The following is a 16,387-nucleotide window of genomic DNA, read 5'->3' on the forward strand; positions in this document are numbered from 1 at the left end:
TAGGTATGTGATACTGCTGTATACATGTGTGAGATATGTGAAAATGATATCTAATATATTGATATCTGATGGAATTCCTATCAGATACAGTTTGGCCCAAAAATACTTGCTCCAAACTCAGCCCCCACTGTTGGCATTCCCGCAGACTAATGTTTTTTTTGTTTTGTTTTTTATTAACTCAAGCAACTAGGCCTTTTGAAACTCTCTGTCAGGACTCTGAACATTTTTTATTACCTTTTGTGCATTACTGCCCTTTTCCAAGATGGCGTCTTTGGTCTCATGTGCACTGTGTCTTCCTGCTATAAAACTCCACCCCAGCCTTCAGTCTGTGCTAGAGTATTCTGCCTTGCATCCAGCTCCTGACCCTGATGACTCACTGGCTATATACCTGCTACTGTGAACCTGTGTGGTGATCCTGCTACTCTGCTCTGAGTTCCTGCTGCATACACCAGTTTCCAGTAATCCTCCTTCATCTGCTGCTGGTGTTTACTTCCATCTGCATTTGCTGGACATGTAAGCTGTTCCTGCTCTGCAAAAACCTGAGACTATTACCCAGGCCTCCCTGGTTGAGCTAAGATATGATTTGAACTGTCTTATAAGCATATCTATCTGTGTTTGGACTAAAACAAGGACTTATTCGTGTGAAGTATCCTCAAGAATAATTGTGCTTCATAGACTTTCTGCGTAATTGCATTTTCCTCTGAAGTTTCCTATAGACTGCTAAGCTGCGTTTAATATTTACTCCAAGTGTTGTGGACTTGAGTTTCTCTCTGCACCTGTTTGAATCACCGTGTGATTACCACTTAGAAAACTGTGTCCTGTAGTTGTCTTGTTCCATGCTAAGAGTCTCCTGAGTTACCCCCTATAATTATTACACTCTCTCCAGGGAAAGGGGGGGGCATAGACCCCGTGTCCCCAGAAATGATCACAGGGGTGTCTGTTATGATTGAACTGGTGGTTAGGAGCACTAGAAATGACCAGATGAGCAAACTAGTAATACAGGACGAGCTCTGGGAAGTGGGAGCTCTGCTGACCGCAACCCCTAATCCTATCACAACAACTAGAAATAGCCGTGGAGCGTTCCTGACTCTGCCTAGACGCCTCCTCACAGCCTAAGAGTTAACTACCCCTAAAGATAGAAAATACAGCCTACCTTGCCTCAGAGAAATACCCCAAAGAAATAGGCAGCCCTCCACACATATTGACTGTAAGTTAAGATGGAAGTCACAAACACAGGAATGAAATAGGTTTCAGCAAAGGGAGGCCAGACTTTACTAAACAGACTGAGGATAGAAAAGGTATCTTTGCGGTCAGCATAAAAAACTAACAAAAAACCACACAGTGTGCAAAAGAGAGCACTGCACCGACTCACGGCGCGGTGGTGCCACTCTGCATCCCAGAGCTTCCAGCTAACAAGACAAAATCTTAATAGCAAGCTGGACAAAAACACAGTGGTAACAAATAAGCTAGCAGGGACTAAGCTTTTGCTGAAGTAGACAGGTCATCTGAAAGATCCAAGAGAACTGAACCAGTACTAGGACATTGACATCTGGCATCAAGTAACGATCTGAGTGGAGTTAAATAGAGCAGCCAGCCAAGACCTAAACGAGGTCAGCTGGGGAAGGAACCTCAGAACCAGCAGCTCCACTCACAGCCACCAGAGGGAGTCCATGGGCAGAACTCGCCGAAGTACCATTCATAACCACAGGAGGGAGTTCGAGAACAGAATTCACAACAGGTGTCAACTCTTATGCAGTCACCAGCCAACTGGCTTCCTTTGTTTGACCCAGGCTGCCATCCAGACATTCTGGCACCACAGGTCCCAGGTTCCCAGCACAAGGCTCAGAGATATTGAGTCTAGAAAATGCAATATATCTGAACCTAGCAGAGGACATTGGAATCTGCATTCCTTTCCCCACAAGCTCATACCATGCAGCCACCTCTGGAACTCTGCGTTATTAAGTTAGAAAGCATAGCTACCAGGAATTAAATACGGTAGCCGTATTTGGTCTCCCTGCAGATAAAATCCAGCAGAACCCACTGGCTCAGCTGCCGTTCCGTTTAGAGCTTCGGGAGGAAAGTTATAGACATCCATGGTTCTAGCCAGAAAACCATGACTCAGATATGGGAGGAGAGAGGCTGCACAGCCCAGGGGTTGGTGCTGTGTGTGGGAGGGAGCAGCCTGGGGGATAATAGGCAGCTTCTCATTTTGGCATTTTGGACTTAGTTTTTCGACTGGCAGGAGGACAGTTAGCTGACTCGGCCAGAGAATCACGTAACAAAGATTTGGACTTGTGATCCTTCAGCGCCTCCCTGTGGTCACATGCTACATCACACAGTAATTGTAATCTGTACACTACCCTTATACTACACTCCTGACAGTATACTTGTATATTTGCTCTTGTATATACCTGTATATTTCTAGTGTGCATCCTGGCGATTAAATATAAAATGAATCTTGGGCTGCTTTTATCTCGATTCACGAATCCACACGCTCAGCTGGTTATTACGTTACCCAGTTTGGTTCTGACCCGATATAAGCCTGTTGTCGGATGGGGCTTTTATCTTAACGGGGAACTGGTGGCAACATACCGTACTGTGTTAGCGAGGAACTCTGACAGTGACGTCCCGGAGGTTTACATATATATATCTCCAGCCTGGACTGGTGAAATATATTACCTCACTGGGAGCGCCTCAATAACTCGAACCTATAAGGGAAGCCTTCTGTTGACTATTTGCCCTCTGTGCAGTTCCCTGACTGACCTAGGGTAAGTGGTGGTGCCAGAGAGCCGATACCTGCTGGGTCATTCTCTCCCCTCCCCAAGAGTGAGTGAAGTCGGCACACCCCTTCCCCTGTGCGATCTGTTACAATGTTACATAGGTGATACTGCGACTATACACACACCAATCTCAGTATCACCTATATAATGTATACACAACTGTCTATATACCAAGTTTGGCCGATACTAGTTATGGCCACTACCTTTCAGGGCTTTTATTATTCTTTTATTATACTCTCCTGTGAGGCGGTCCAGTCCGAGGGGTGTCACTCTTCTTGGTCCGACGCCTACCATCTTCTTGGGATGCCGTCCTCCTCCTTGGTTCGTGTGGATGACACACCCCTGCATCATCTACACTGTCAGCTCGGCATCGCGCTTCTGCGCAGGTATAATATCTGCCCCTGTTGAGGGTAGAGCCAAGTCCTGCAGTGTGGAGGCACTGGGCCTCTCTGACCTTTTCCGGCGCCTGCGCACTGCAATACTTTGCTTTGCTCTCAACAGGGAACATAAGTACATCTGCGCAGGAGAGCGATGTCGGGCAGAGTGTGGATGATTCAGGGACGAGTCATCCACATGAAGCAAGAAGGAGGATGGCATCGCAAGAAGATGGGAGGAGCCAGACCAAGAACAGTGTACCCCCCTAGGACCGGGCCGCCCCCCATTTGAGTATTTTAAAGGGAAGGTGCCGCAATTTTGTTTTTGTATTAAAAATTATTGTATATATATATATATATATATATATATATATATATATATATATATATATATATATATATATATATATATATATATATATATATATATATATATACACACACATACATATACACACTATTTTTAATACAAAATTATTTTTTTTACTTTAATGTCTTTTTTATTATTAATTATTTTTGCAGCCACTGGGCGCCGCCATTTTCCTTTGCAGGAGTGTAAGTGTAGCTGCACGACACTTACACTCTGCAAATACGGCAGCCTTGGGCATAGGAGGCTGCGATCAGCGTCAGACCCCATACCTATCATTGTGCTGCTCCCTGCTGTGATCTGGCCACGCCCTGTTGGCTGTCTCCACATCACAGCAGAGGCAGGAGGTCGGTGCCATCTTCCTTCAGCCCACAGTGTACCTGTGAGCTCCACTGTGACTTGAGAGCTGCGAGAGCTGTGCTGTTATAGGAGGGGCAGCTCCATCTGTCTCTCCTTTCACACTGTCAGCAGCAGCCGTTCCCTGTCCTCTGCTATGCTGCCTGCTGCCCTGGCTCTAATCTCTAGAATCGAGAGAGGATGAAGTGCTGCGGTCTGATGTCCTCTTATCAGGAGCTGCAGAGGTAACACGGGGGAGGGGAAGGCTCTCTGTGCTGCCCCGACCCTGCCTCTAACTGTAGCTCCTCACAGGACATCAGACCGTGTATCTATCACTATACTGTACTGAGCCGTGTATCTAATCCTCTCCTGGTGTTATATTGTCTGCTGAGCCGTGTATCTAATCCTATCCTGTATGATGCTGTCTGCTGCGCCGTGTATCTAATCCTATCCTGTGTGATACTGTCTGGAGACCATGTGCCCTGGAAGTGAGATTTCTCTACTATGGCTCCCCATCCCCTCTGACTGGCATCTGATGTAAGTATCTTTAAAGGGAGATGGTCCCAGCTGACCCCCCGTTGGAGGTTCTGGTGACAGAGCCACCATGCCAGGGGGATATCCTGACTTGATTGGGAAGAAATTTTTTGAATAGGGAGTTCTGCTGTCTGTCCCAGGATGAAAGTACATGTGTCTGAAGAACTCTTGTGTGGGCTTGGGCCCATGATACCATCTGGATACAAGATGTTAAGGACCCCAGAATGAACATGGAGTGCCGTAGAGTGGGAGCCTTCAGAATTCTGTATTTTGCTATCTTCTGTACCAGATCGAGCTGGCGCTCTCTGGGCAGGAAGGATTTCCTTAATTCTGAATTTAGTAGGACCCCTAGGAATTTCTTCTTTGTGGAGGGAAGTGGGTCCGATTTCTGCCGGTTTGGAATCCAACCCAAGGAATCCAGAATTTCTAGAGTCCTTGTCACATCCGTGTTTAGACGTGAGATAGATGGAGCAACAATGAGCAGGTCATCCAAATATGGTATAATGCAAATCCCTTGAAGTCGAATGAAAATCACTGCCTCCGTCATAATCTTTGTGAACACCCGAGGTGCTGACGAGATTCCGAGCGGGAGGGCGTTGAACTGAATGTGTGATCTGAAGACCATGGGAAATTGCAAACCTTAGGAACTTCCTGAATTTTTGATGGATGTGGACATGGTAGTAGGCATCCCTCAAATCTACTGTTGCCATCACCCAGTCCTGACCTATCAGGAGAATCGCTGACCTGATTGACTCCATCTTGAATCTTCTGTATGTAATTAACCGATTTAGGGATTTCAGGTTGATAATTATTCTGTGCTTCCCTGAAGGCTTTCTGATCCAAAATAGGCGAGAATAGTGTCCCCTGCCTATCTCCTGATGGGGTATTGGGGAAACTACTCCTGCTTGGAGTATTTCCTGAAGGCCAGAAAGAAATGCGTCCCGGGGATGGAGATTTTGTAATGGGGTAATCCTTAGGCGCCAAGGAGGAGGACTCTCGAACTCTAGTTTTAACCCATCTTGAATGGCACTGAGTACCCAATGGTTTGAGGAGATGGTCCACCGATAAAGTTTGAAAGCCAACCCCCTACACATTGGGAGTAGTCACTGTTTGTCAATGGTCTGCTAGGTTTGGGGGACAAGGATATTTTGGATAACTCCAGCGACCCGTTTTGCCTTTCCCTTTGAATTCCCTTTGAGAAGTTTGATCTTTTGAGGGACGAAAAAAACGCCTTTTGGGATTCCTCTGTTCAGGAAGTGCTTTCTTTTTGTCTGTGGCTTTGTCTAATATATCATCAAGGGCATGGCCGAACAAATAGCAACCTTGAAACGGAATGGCACAAAGTTTCGCTTTGGATCTGATGTCGCCACTCCAGGATTTCAGCCACAGAGCTCTCCTGGCTGAGTTGGAAACCGATTCTGCCGAGGCGTCGGCAAGGAATCCCGTGGCCTCTCGGAGAAGGGGAAGGGAATCAAGAATCACCTTCCTAGAAATTCCCTGGGTAAGGTGATCCTCTAGAGTACGGAGCCAGCGAAACAGAGACCTAGCAACACAGGTAGATGCTATCTTTATTTTAAGGAGGTTAGTGGAGGTATCCCAAGATCTCCTTAGCAGACTTTCAATTTTCCGAAGGGGGAACCCGTTCAGGGACCCCCATGTGGCAGTCGACTCCATAGTACCAGCGGCGGTGCTGGGCGCGCGTGCATGCCACGCTGGAGCGCACAGGAAGTGAACCGGAAGTTCGAGAGTACATCACTTCTGGTGTGCACATACACTGAATCCGGCGCCAAGAAGGAGGAAGAAGCCGGGGAGCAGCGAGAGGACCCCGGCCGCACATCACCTCCCTGCTTTATCCCCGGAGGGGGCACGGGAGGGGCGGGAAGGAGGGTCCCGAGTGCCATTTTCGGGCACATTTTTTTATCGCTTTTTACGATTTTTGGGAGGCAGAAAGAACAAAAAACAGCAATTCAAAAATTTCTTTTGGGTGGGGCGTTTATACTGTTCAACGTGTGGTAAAATTGATAAAGCAGTTTTATTCTTCAGGTGAGTACAATTACAGCGATACCTCATTTATATCATTTTTTGTTTTGGCGCTTTTTTTTTTTCTTACAATAAAAACTATTTTATATAAAAAAAAATATTATTTTTGCATCACTTTATTCTGAGGGCTATAACTTTTTTTTATTTTTTTGCTCCGTGCCGGGAGCAGGTATTTCATATTTACCTTTCCCTGTTCCACCACCGCTCTGTCTTCCGCATCTTCTGCAGTGACTGTTCAGGTCAGAGGGCGCGATGATGTATTAGTGTGCGCGCCGCCCTCTGCTTGAACAGTCACTGCAGAGAGACGGGACGCTGAGGAGCAGCGGGCAGCAAGAGAGGTGAGTATGTCATTTTTTTTAATTTTATTGCAGCAGAATTACATGTGGCACATTTTTATATGGAGCATCTTAGGGGGCCAAAATGAACAGTATGGAGCATTATATGCAGCACATTTTTATATGGAGCATCTTATTGGGCCATAGTGAACTGTATGGAGCATTATATGTGGCACATTTTTATATGGAGCATCTTATGGGGCCATAATGAACTGTATGGAGCATTATATGTAGCACATTTTAACACAACCTACTGATGTCTCAATTTTACTTTTATTGGTATCTATTTTTATTTTTGAAATTTACCAGTAGCTGCTGCATTTCCTACCCTAGGCTTATACTCGAGTCAATAAGTTTTCCCAGTTTTTTGTGGCAAAATTAGGGGTCTCGGCTTATACTCGAGTATATACGGCATGTATAAAAATCTTGTTCTGATTGTTTGACAATTGGGATCAGATTTTGCAGATTGGTTCATGCGCCACGGTTGCCCTTATACCCCTATCATCCCTTGGTTGAACCTAATGGGCCGGGGTCTTTTTCAACTGTACTGTGTATTTAAGTAGAAAACAGATTAGCTACAGAACGGATGCAAATTGACGGGCCCCCTTGAAAGAAATGGGCTGTCTGGATTTCCATTTTTTTGCCTCTGAACAAAAAGTCCAATATTTTGTGCATTATGTTCTATTCCAAAGCTAACAAAAATGCGGACTTTCGTGTGTCCCTGCCACTTAAGGCAATGAATATTCACTGCTCTCCACACCCATAGGCGTGGAATGCAGTAAATTTTCATTCCCTTTAGTAGCGGCACACGTGAACGCCCAGCAGCTGCTGGAATCCGGCGGCTACAGCTAACACTGTGCTTGCTATTAAAGAGCAATGAATATTCACTGCCCACCACGCACATAGTCCCAGCGTGGGGAGCAGTGAGTATTCTGGCAGCTGTCCTCAGGTTGTAAGCATTTTATATTGGCCATGCCATGCACGGTTTACAAGCATAAAGCAACTGCTGGCATCAGAACAAGACGCTGCGAGGGAGCGCAGGAAGGCAAGTACAACGGTTTATGGGTTTTTATTTTTATGGGGTGGTGCATACCAGGATAGGGAATGAGGGGGCGGGACCATGCCCGCCAAGATAGGGAATGAGGGAGGGACCATGCCCACCAAGATAGGGAATGAGGGGGGGGGACCATGCCCGCCAAGATAGGGAATGAGGGGGGGGGGACCATGCCCGCCAAGATAGGGAATGAGGGGGGGGGAACCATGCCCGCCAAGATAGGGAATGAGGGGGGGGGGACCATGCCCGCCAAGATAGGGAATGAGGGGGGGGACCATGCCCGCCAAGATAGGGAATGAGGGAGGGACCATGCCCGCCGTGACAGGGATGAGGGGGACCATGCTCGCCAGAATAGGGATGAGGGGGACCATGCCTGCCAGAATAGGGATGAGGGGGACCATGCCCACCAGAATAGGGATGAGGGGGCCATGCATACCAGGATAGGGATGAGAGGGACCATGCATACCAGGATAGCGATGAGGTGACTATTAGGGTTGAGCAAAACGGGTCGGCCATTTTCAGAAGTCGCCGACTTTTGGCAAAGTCGGGTTTCATGAAACCCGACCCGACCCCTGTGTGGGGTCGGCCATGAGGTCGGCGATCTTCTGAATCTGGTATCGGAATTCCGATACCGAGTTCCGATATGTTTGCGATATCGGAAACCGGTATCGGAATCCACATTTAAGTGTAAAATAAAGAATTAAAATAAAAAATATTGATATACTCACCTCTCCGGAGGCCCCTGGACATCGCCGCTGGTAACCGGCAGCCTTCTTTGCTTAAAATGAGCGCGTTTACGGCCTTCCATGACGTCACGGCTTCTGATTGGTCGCGTGCCGCTCATGTGACCGCCACGCGACCAATCACAAGCCGTGACGTAATTCTCAGGTCCTAAATTCCTCATTCTAGGAATTTAGGACCTGAGAATTACGTCACGGCTTGTGATTGGTCGCGTGAGCGGTCACATGGGCGGCCGCGACCAATCACAAGCCGTGACGTTATCTAAGGCCCTTCACGCGCTCATTCTTAAGAAGGAAGGCTGCCGGAAAAAAGCAGGGCGCGTCCGAGGGTGAGTATATACCTAATAGGAATATACTCACCCTCTGCTTCTTTCCGGCAGCCTTCCTTCCTAAGAATGAGCGCGTTCAGGGCCTTAGATGACGTCACGGCTTGTGATTGGTCGCGGCCGCCCATGTGACCACCACGCGACCAATCACAAGCCGTGACATAATTCTCAGGTCCTAAATTCCTAGAATGAGGAATTTAGGACCTGAGAATTACGTCACGGCTTGTGATTAGTCGCGTGGCGGTCACATGAGCGGCACGCGACCAATCAGAAGCCGTGACGTCATGGAAGGCCCTGAACGCGCTCATTTTAAGCAAAGAAGGCTGCCGGTTACCAGCGGTGATGTCCAGGGGCCTCCGGACGGGTGAGTATATCAATATTTTTTATTTTAATTCTTTATTTTACACATTAAAATGGATCCCAGGGCCTGAAGGAGAGTTTCAACTCCTTCAGACCCTGGGAACCATAGTATCCCATTGCACTGCATTGGGTTTCGTGTTTCGGCCGACCCCGACCCCAACTTTTTTATAGAATCGGCCGATTTCGCTCGACCCGACTTTTGAGAAAGTCGGGTTTTGTGAAACCCGACCCGATCCTATAAAAATAAAAGTCGCTCAACCCTAGTGACCATATATACCAGGACAGAGGATATTAAGTACAGAAATAACCACATTTTTGCTTCAGTTTTTTTTTCTTATTTCCTCCTCTAAAACCTAGGTGCGTCTTATGGTCCAGTGCGTCTTATAATCAGAAATATATGGTAACTGGTTAACAGCCGCAGGTGGAGCAGTGTCAAGTGTGGGGTTAAGACGTGAGTTCAGCGTGCGAGCCCATATTAAATGTATGGGCACTACCTTTGATGACATGTATATCAAAGGTAGTGAAAGGATTAAAACGCAAGTGTGAACCAAGTCCTTTCACATGTATGGTTTTGATTTTTGTATATGTTCCCATCCCTTCACGATACACTTTTGACATTGGCTTCATAAACAGCTGATGTGAAGGCACAGTTAAATGCCATGGTTGTTTTATTGAGCAACAATTGATGCAACAAGCCATGGAATTCAAGAGAAATGCAAAGGAAATAAAGGGCAGCTCAACTGCACCATTGTCACAATGTTATTTGCAGTATTATTTCATTCAATGGAAATGTCCCATTGGAATATATACGGGTATGGACCGCTATACTTGCGTTCCTACTCAGGCTTCTGGAGAGAAAAATAAGGGGGAGAGACAAGCCCACCTAGGGTAATATTGAAAGATACAGTGACTAACCAATAAAGATACAGTGACTAACCAATTGTAATTTACATAAAAAAAAAAAAAATAAAAGTTAAGGGATCACATCACATTTGAAGTGACTTTGAGGGGCCTATATGAAAGAAAATACCCCAAAGTGACACTATTCTAAAAATTGCACCCCTCAAGGTGTTTAAAACAACATTCAAAAAGTTTATTCACCCTTCAGTTGCATCACGAAAACTGAAGCAATATGGAAGGAAAAAATTTAACATTGAACTTTTTTTTCACAAGGGTAACAAGAGAAAATGGACCACAAAATTTGTTGTGCAATTTCTTTTGAATACGACGATAATCCACACGTGGGGAAAATCCACTGTTTGAGCGCATGGCAGGACTCGGAAGGGAAGGAGCCCTGTTTGACTTTTTGAAAGCAAAATTGGCTGGAATCGAGAGCAGACGCCATATTTGGGGAGGCCCTGGTGTGCCTGAACAGTGGAAACCCCCTACAAGTGACCTCATGTTGGAAACCACACCCCTCAAGGATTTTATTCAGTGGTATAGTGAGCATTTTGAAACCACAGGTACAACACAGGATTTGATAACAATAGGCATCACATTTAGTGATGAGCGAGTATATTCGTTGCTCGGGTTTTCCCGAGCACGCTCGGGTGATCTCTTAGTATTTGTTAGTGTGCGGAGATTAAGTTTTCATCGCTGCAGCTGAATGATTTACAGCTATTAGCCAGGCTGAGTACATGTAGGGGTTGCTTGGTTGCTAGGGAACCCCCACATGTAATCAAGCTGGCTAATAGCTGTAAATCATTCAGCTGCAGCGATGAAAACTTAATCTCCGCACACTAACAAATACTCGGAGATCACCCGAGCAACAAGTACACTCGCTCATCACTAATCATATTGAATATGTCGTCAGTGTTGAGCACAAGTGCTCGCTACTCCAGTTTGCATCGTGTGCTCGATTAAGCACTGAGGATCGCAGGTGTTCGAGTGACATGCTCCTCCATGTTTCATGACTATTAGACATCCAAAAAAAAAACATGCAGGGATCTGCGATACTCCGTGCATACCCGAGCACCCCATGCAAACTCGAGTAGCCAGGACTTGAGCGCAACACTAGCTGTCATATATATATATTTTTTTTTTTTTATTTTTTTACTTTTGAAAAAAAATACCAATTATAACTCCAACCCTAAGACAAAAGTAACAGCAGCAACACAACCCTAATCCCAACGAACGGAAAAAAAATAAAAATAAATAATTTTATAATTTTTATGCAACTAAGGGAGTAACAAAGGGGGAATTTACAATTTTTTTATTTTTATCAGGGTCAATCACAGTGATCAAAAGAAACCAATTGGAAAAATTCCCTATTGCTGTCAAATACCAGCCGGCAGATCTTGTTGGGCGCACTACGCATGCGCCTGACATTTTTTTTCCCCAGGAAGATGATTATGCGGAGGACTGAGGGATGAAGCAAAAGGGCTCCGAGGACTCCACTTCTATCTTCTGTGATATGTTAGATCATATCAGAGGAGAGATTAATTTTAAATTGGACTTTTTTTATTTATTTTTTTTGAGATGGAGATTATTTGGTGAATAAAGCTATGTGCACACGTTGCGGATTATTGTGCGGATTTTTCCACACTTTTTGCAAAATCCGCAGGTAAACCGGACTGCGGATTACCCGAAGTTTTTGTGCGGATTTCACCTGCGGATTCCTATTGAGGAGCAAATGTAAACCGCTGAGGAATCCTCACAAAGAATTGACTTGCTGCGGAAAAAACACCGCTGCGTTTCCGCGCGTTATTTTCCCGCACCATGTGCATTGCGGATTTTGTTTTCCATACGTTTACATGGTACTGTACAATGCATGGAAAACAGCTGCAGTTCTGCAGCGTCAAATCTGCTGCGGATCCGCAGCAAAATCCGCAACGTGTGCACATAACCTTACGCAGAATAAAAACATGAAACTGCAGATGTCCCTGCACCTCGATGGCACGAAATCGAGCAAAATTCCAGATGTCTTCTGGATGGTGATGGGAGCAGTTCCCTGCCAAACCCAAGAAGCCCTGCTATATCCAGGCGGGTAGGCAGAGGAAGCCTGTCACTACTGTCAGTGGAGGCATTTGCCCTGCTGGCACTGGTCCATACTGGGAGGGGGGGGGGCGCTATACCCTTATTTCTCAGTACCACTAAAAAGCAGCTCTGAGGAATAAGCACCCAATAACTGCCACTGTTAAAAGGTGTGTTGGTGGTCGTTAAGAGGTTAAACCTCCTATCCGTGTTATATTAATTGTGCTATGTAGTTTGTTTTGTTTTTTTAAAGAGCTAAGTGAAAGTACAAAGTGTTGACGTAACAATTACTTTTCCTCTTGGATACTGCTTCCTTTCTGCTGCAGCATGACCTTTTTTCAAATGTCAAATCTCCTTTTTCTACCATACTCAGATTATATTTCATGAACGTCTGAATTCGGCCTAAGGGTGAATTCATACAACCACAATTTTGATCAGTAAACAAGGTCAATGGCGCAATTAAAGTACAACTCTAGCAGTTTTTCTTCATTCTACTGCTAATCTATGTTCCCTGCACCTAGTAATCTGCTCACCAGCCGCCATATTCTTCTCTTGTCAGCTCTACTCCAGTCGATCTTCCGCAGGTAATGGTGACCTGCCGGATCGCACCAGTGTTTGCTAGGCGAGTCAGAAGTCAAAACTCAATGGAAGCTTATGAGAGCAAGAATGATTCTCTCATAAAATCTGACGTCTGGTCAGTAAGAGGTTGCAATCATAAGATGGTGGTAGAACGGGACTGGAGCGGCGACAGGAAGAGCTGAAGACGGCAGCTGGTGAGCAGAATAGGGTCGGCGAACTGACATTCGTGCCACCACTCCATCGCTTAAATAAAAGAAAAAAAAGCTGGAGTGATGCTTAAAATAAACATGCATCAGCAGAAGATAGGTAGAATTGTGGCAAATGTCACATTGGATCAGTTCATATTGCTGCAAATTCAAAAATAATTACAGATGCAAAAATTAACCCGTGTGATGTTGGCTGGATGGGTACTGACCGCCATGGGCGGCAAAAGCTCCGGCTGAATCACAGATTCAACATTTGTTCACATGATTGGATCTTTTGGGCCAGTGCTGTGATTAAAGATCTGGTGAAGTGTTTTCCCAATAATAACACTTCACCAGCTAGCGATGGGGTTATTACATTCTGATGCCCCATCCCCACACCAGGGGGGCAGTACTGCTTGGAGCCCAAGATTAGGAAGCGCAGCACCAGGTAAGGCTTTAACGCAGACTAAAAACATGGAACTGCAGATGTCCCCGCACCTCGGTGACACCAGATCGAGCAAAATTCCAGCTGTCTGCTGGATGGTGATGCGGGTAGGCAGAGGAAGCCTGTCACTCCTGTCAGTGGCAGAGGAAGCCTGTCACTCCTGTCAGTGGCAGAGGAAGCCTGTCACTCCTGTCAGTGGCAGAGGAAGCCTGTCACTCCTGTCAGTGGCAGAGGAAGCCTGTCACTCCTGTCAGTGGCAGAGGAAGCCTGTCACTCCTGTCAGTGGCAGAGGAAGCCTGTCACTCCTGTCAGTGGCAGAGGAAGCCTGTCACTCCTGTCAGTGGAGGCACTCGCCCGCTGGCACCAGTCCAGACTGATGTAGGAGCTGGATGGCGTCACACTCTGCCCTTTGCCCCCGGCTTCCACTTCCAGGCTCGTGAGCAGTGTGTGACCAGGGCTCGGCAGTGGGCACATTGCTGATGTGTTTACATAGGACTGCTGATGGTGCCCTCTGCCCTGCACCACCTTCCCGTCTAGCTCTGCCCTGTTTAGCTTACTTGAGAAAATGTCAGTCAACCGCCTATGTGGCTGTGAAACGTCCCCTCTGGACTTTCACTTTTGCCCTCATTTGAAGCTGCCTGCCCCTGTTGCCCTGGCAGTGCCAACTTTGTTTTCTGCTCCGCTTTGCCTGCGAGCTCCGTTGCTATCTGTGCCCGATTGTGCCACCTTGCCCGAATCTCCACAAACAACTCCCTAGCCTCCTGCAATCACATAGCCGTGGCCCGGGCGGCCAGCCGTTAGAGCCCTGCTTACCTTTGTGGCCATGCTGTGCCCCTTCAGTTCGCTTGCACCCCCGGAGACAGACACACAGGGAAGCAGCCAGCAGCACTGCCTCTTCCTGTCCGGGCCTCGGTGTGCTGGGTATAAGGCCTGCTGCTGGCTCCCTCTAGCTACAGCACGGCGCCATTACCACTGACTCCTAACGTCTACCGTCTACTACAGCCTGTCCCAGCTGCAGGATAGGGCACGGGTAGATAGGGTACAATATGTCCCAGCTGCAGGATAGGGCACGGGTAGCTGGGGTACAATATGTACCAGCTGCAGGATAGGGCACGGGTAGCTAGGGTACAATATGTACCAGCTGCAGGATAGGGCACGGGTAGATAGGGTACAATATGTCCCAGCTGCAGGATAGGGCACGGGTAGATAGGGTACAATATGTACCAGCTGCAGGATAGGGCACGGGTAGCTAGAGTACAATATGTCCCAGCTGCAGGATAGGGCACGGGTAGATAGGGTACAATATGTACCAGCTGCAGGATAGGGCACGGGTAGCTAGAGTACAATATGTCCCAGCTGCAGGATAGGGCACGGGTAGATAGGGAACAATATGTACCAGCTGCAGGATAGGGCACGGGTAGATAGGGTACAATATGTACCAGCTGCAGGATAGGGCACGGGTAGATAGGGTACAATATGTACCAGCTGCAGGATAGGGCACGGGTAGCTAGGGTACAATATGTACCAGCTGCAGGATAGGGCACGGGTAGCTAGGGTACAATATGTACCAGCTGCAGGATAGGGCACGGGTAGCTGGGGTACAATATGTACCAGCTGCAGGATAGGGCACGGGTAGCTAGGGTACAATATGTACCAGCTGCAGGATAGGGCACGGGTAGCTGGGGTACAATATGTACCAGCTGCAGGATAGGGCACGGGTAGCTAGAGTACAATATGTACCAGCTGCAGGATAGGGCACGGGTAGCTAGGGTACAATATGTACCAGCTGCAGGATAGGGCACAGGTAGCTAGGGTACAATATGTACCAGCTGCAGGATAGGGCACGGGTAGCTAGAGTACAATATGTACCAGCTGCAGGATAGGGCACGGGTAGCTAGGGTACAATATGTACCAGCTGCAGGATAGGGCACGGGTAGCTAGGGTACAATATGTACCAGCTGCAGGATAGGGCACGGGTAGCTGGGGTACAATATGTACCAGCTGCAGGATAGGGCACGGGTAGCTGGGGTACAATATGTACCAGCTGCAGGATAGGGCACGGGTAGCTGGGGTACAATATGTCCCAACATATAGAAGATCATGTGCGCCGTTTCCCACCATAGCCAGTGTCGGACTGGGGTGCCAAGGGCCCACCAGTAACATTGACTTTGGGGCCCACTTTCACCTGCATACAAATATTACACAACCCTGGTTCACAAATATACCTATAGCTCTATATAATAAACTGGGTAGTTTGGTTAATGAATGATGAGATTCTGCTTTTTTTCTGTCCAGAGTGAATCAAGTGAATAATGCAAAGTACTGCCCATACAGAGGGATTGGGAGTCCAGATGTGCACAGGGGCCCTCCGGGGGATTCCCGTGTTACCCTATGGGCCAGTCCGAGCCTGACAACATCCATGTTAATATGAGAGGCCATGACTACAAACAGTGATCTAAGGAAAGCATGTCCTCTCACACATTTAAAACAGGCCATTGTAGGTCTCCATGTGCCCCCTCCACTTACCTGGAGAGCAAAGAGATGTAACAAGGGGTTAACAGTAGTGATGAGCAAGTATACCCATTATTGGGGTTTCACCAATCATGCTCGAGTGGTCTCCGAGTATTTTGGGGTTGTTGAAACCACATGCACAGCACGCAGATTTAGCAGCATTAATCTGCATTAATAGCAGTGGGAACATACAGGAACAATGATAATAACAATTGAGCATTGGCAATGGCACCCCTTTGAGCAATTAAACATCACTCGTACAGTTCTAACCTAACGCTATATTCACACATGAAATGTTCAAGATCTACCCAATTTTTTTCTCTGACAGCACATAGACCTGCTAGGTAAAATAGATCCATTGAGACATTTGTTCAAATGACGGATCCGAGACTCAGATATGTGGGCTTACTAAAGGTGCCCAATCGCCACAATCATGGTCCTCCTCTGG

At 47.0% G+C, this 16,387-nt stretch overlaps 1 protein-coding gene across 1 annotated transcript in view; it reads right to left on the minus strand.

The window, feature by feature from the left end:
• The window catches only part of SNX9 (sorting nexin 9), a 204,090-nt gene extending 189,699 nt beyond the window's left edge, over positions 1-14,391 (minus strand). The window contains exon 1 of the mRNA XM_077283293.1: positions 14,242-14,391. Coding sequence (XP_077139408.1) covers positions 14,242-14,253 — 12 coding nt within the window. The 5' untranslated portion in view covers positions 14,254-14,391. The remainder of the gene's footprint in view (positions 1-14,241) is intronic.
• Between the last annotated feature and the right edge of the window lie 1,996 nt (positions 14,392-16,387).

Source organism: Ranitomeya variabilis, chromosome 2, assembly GCF_051348905.1.
Source record: "Ranitomeya variabilis isolate aRanVar5 chromosome 2, aRanVar5.hap1, whole genome shotgun sequence".
In the NCBI taxonomy this organism is placed as follows: domain Eukaryota; kingdom Metazoa; phylum Chordata; class Amphibia; order Anura; family Dendrobatidae; genus Ranitomeya; species Ranitomeya variabilis.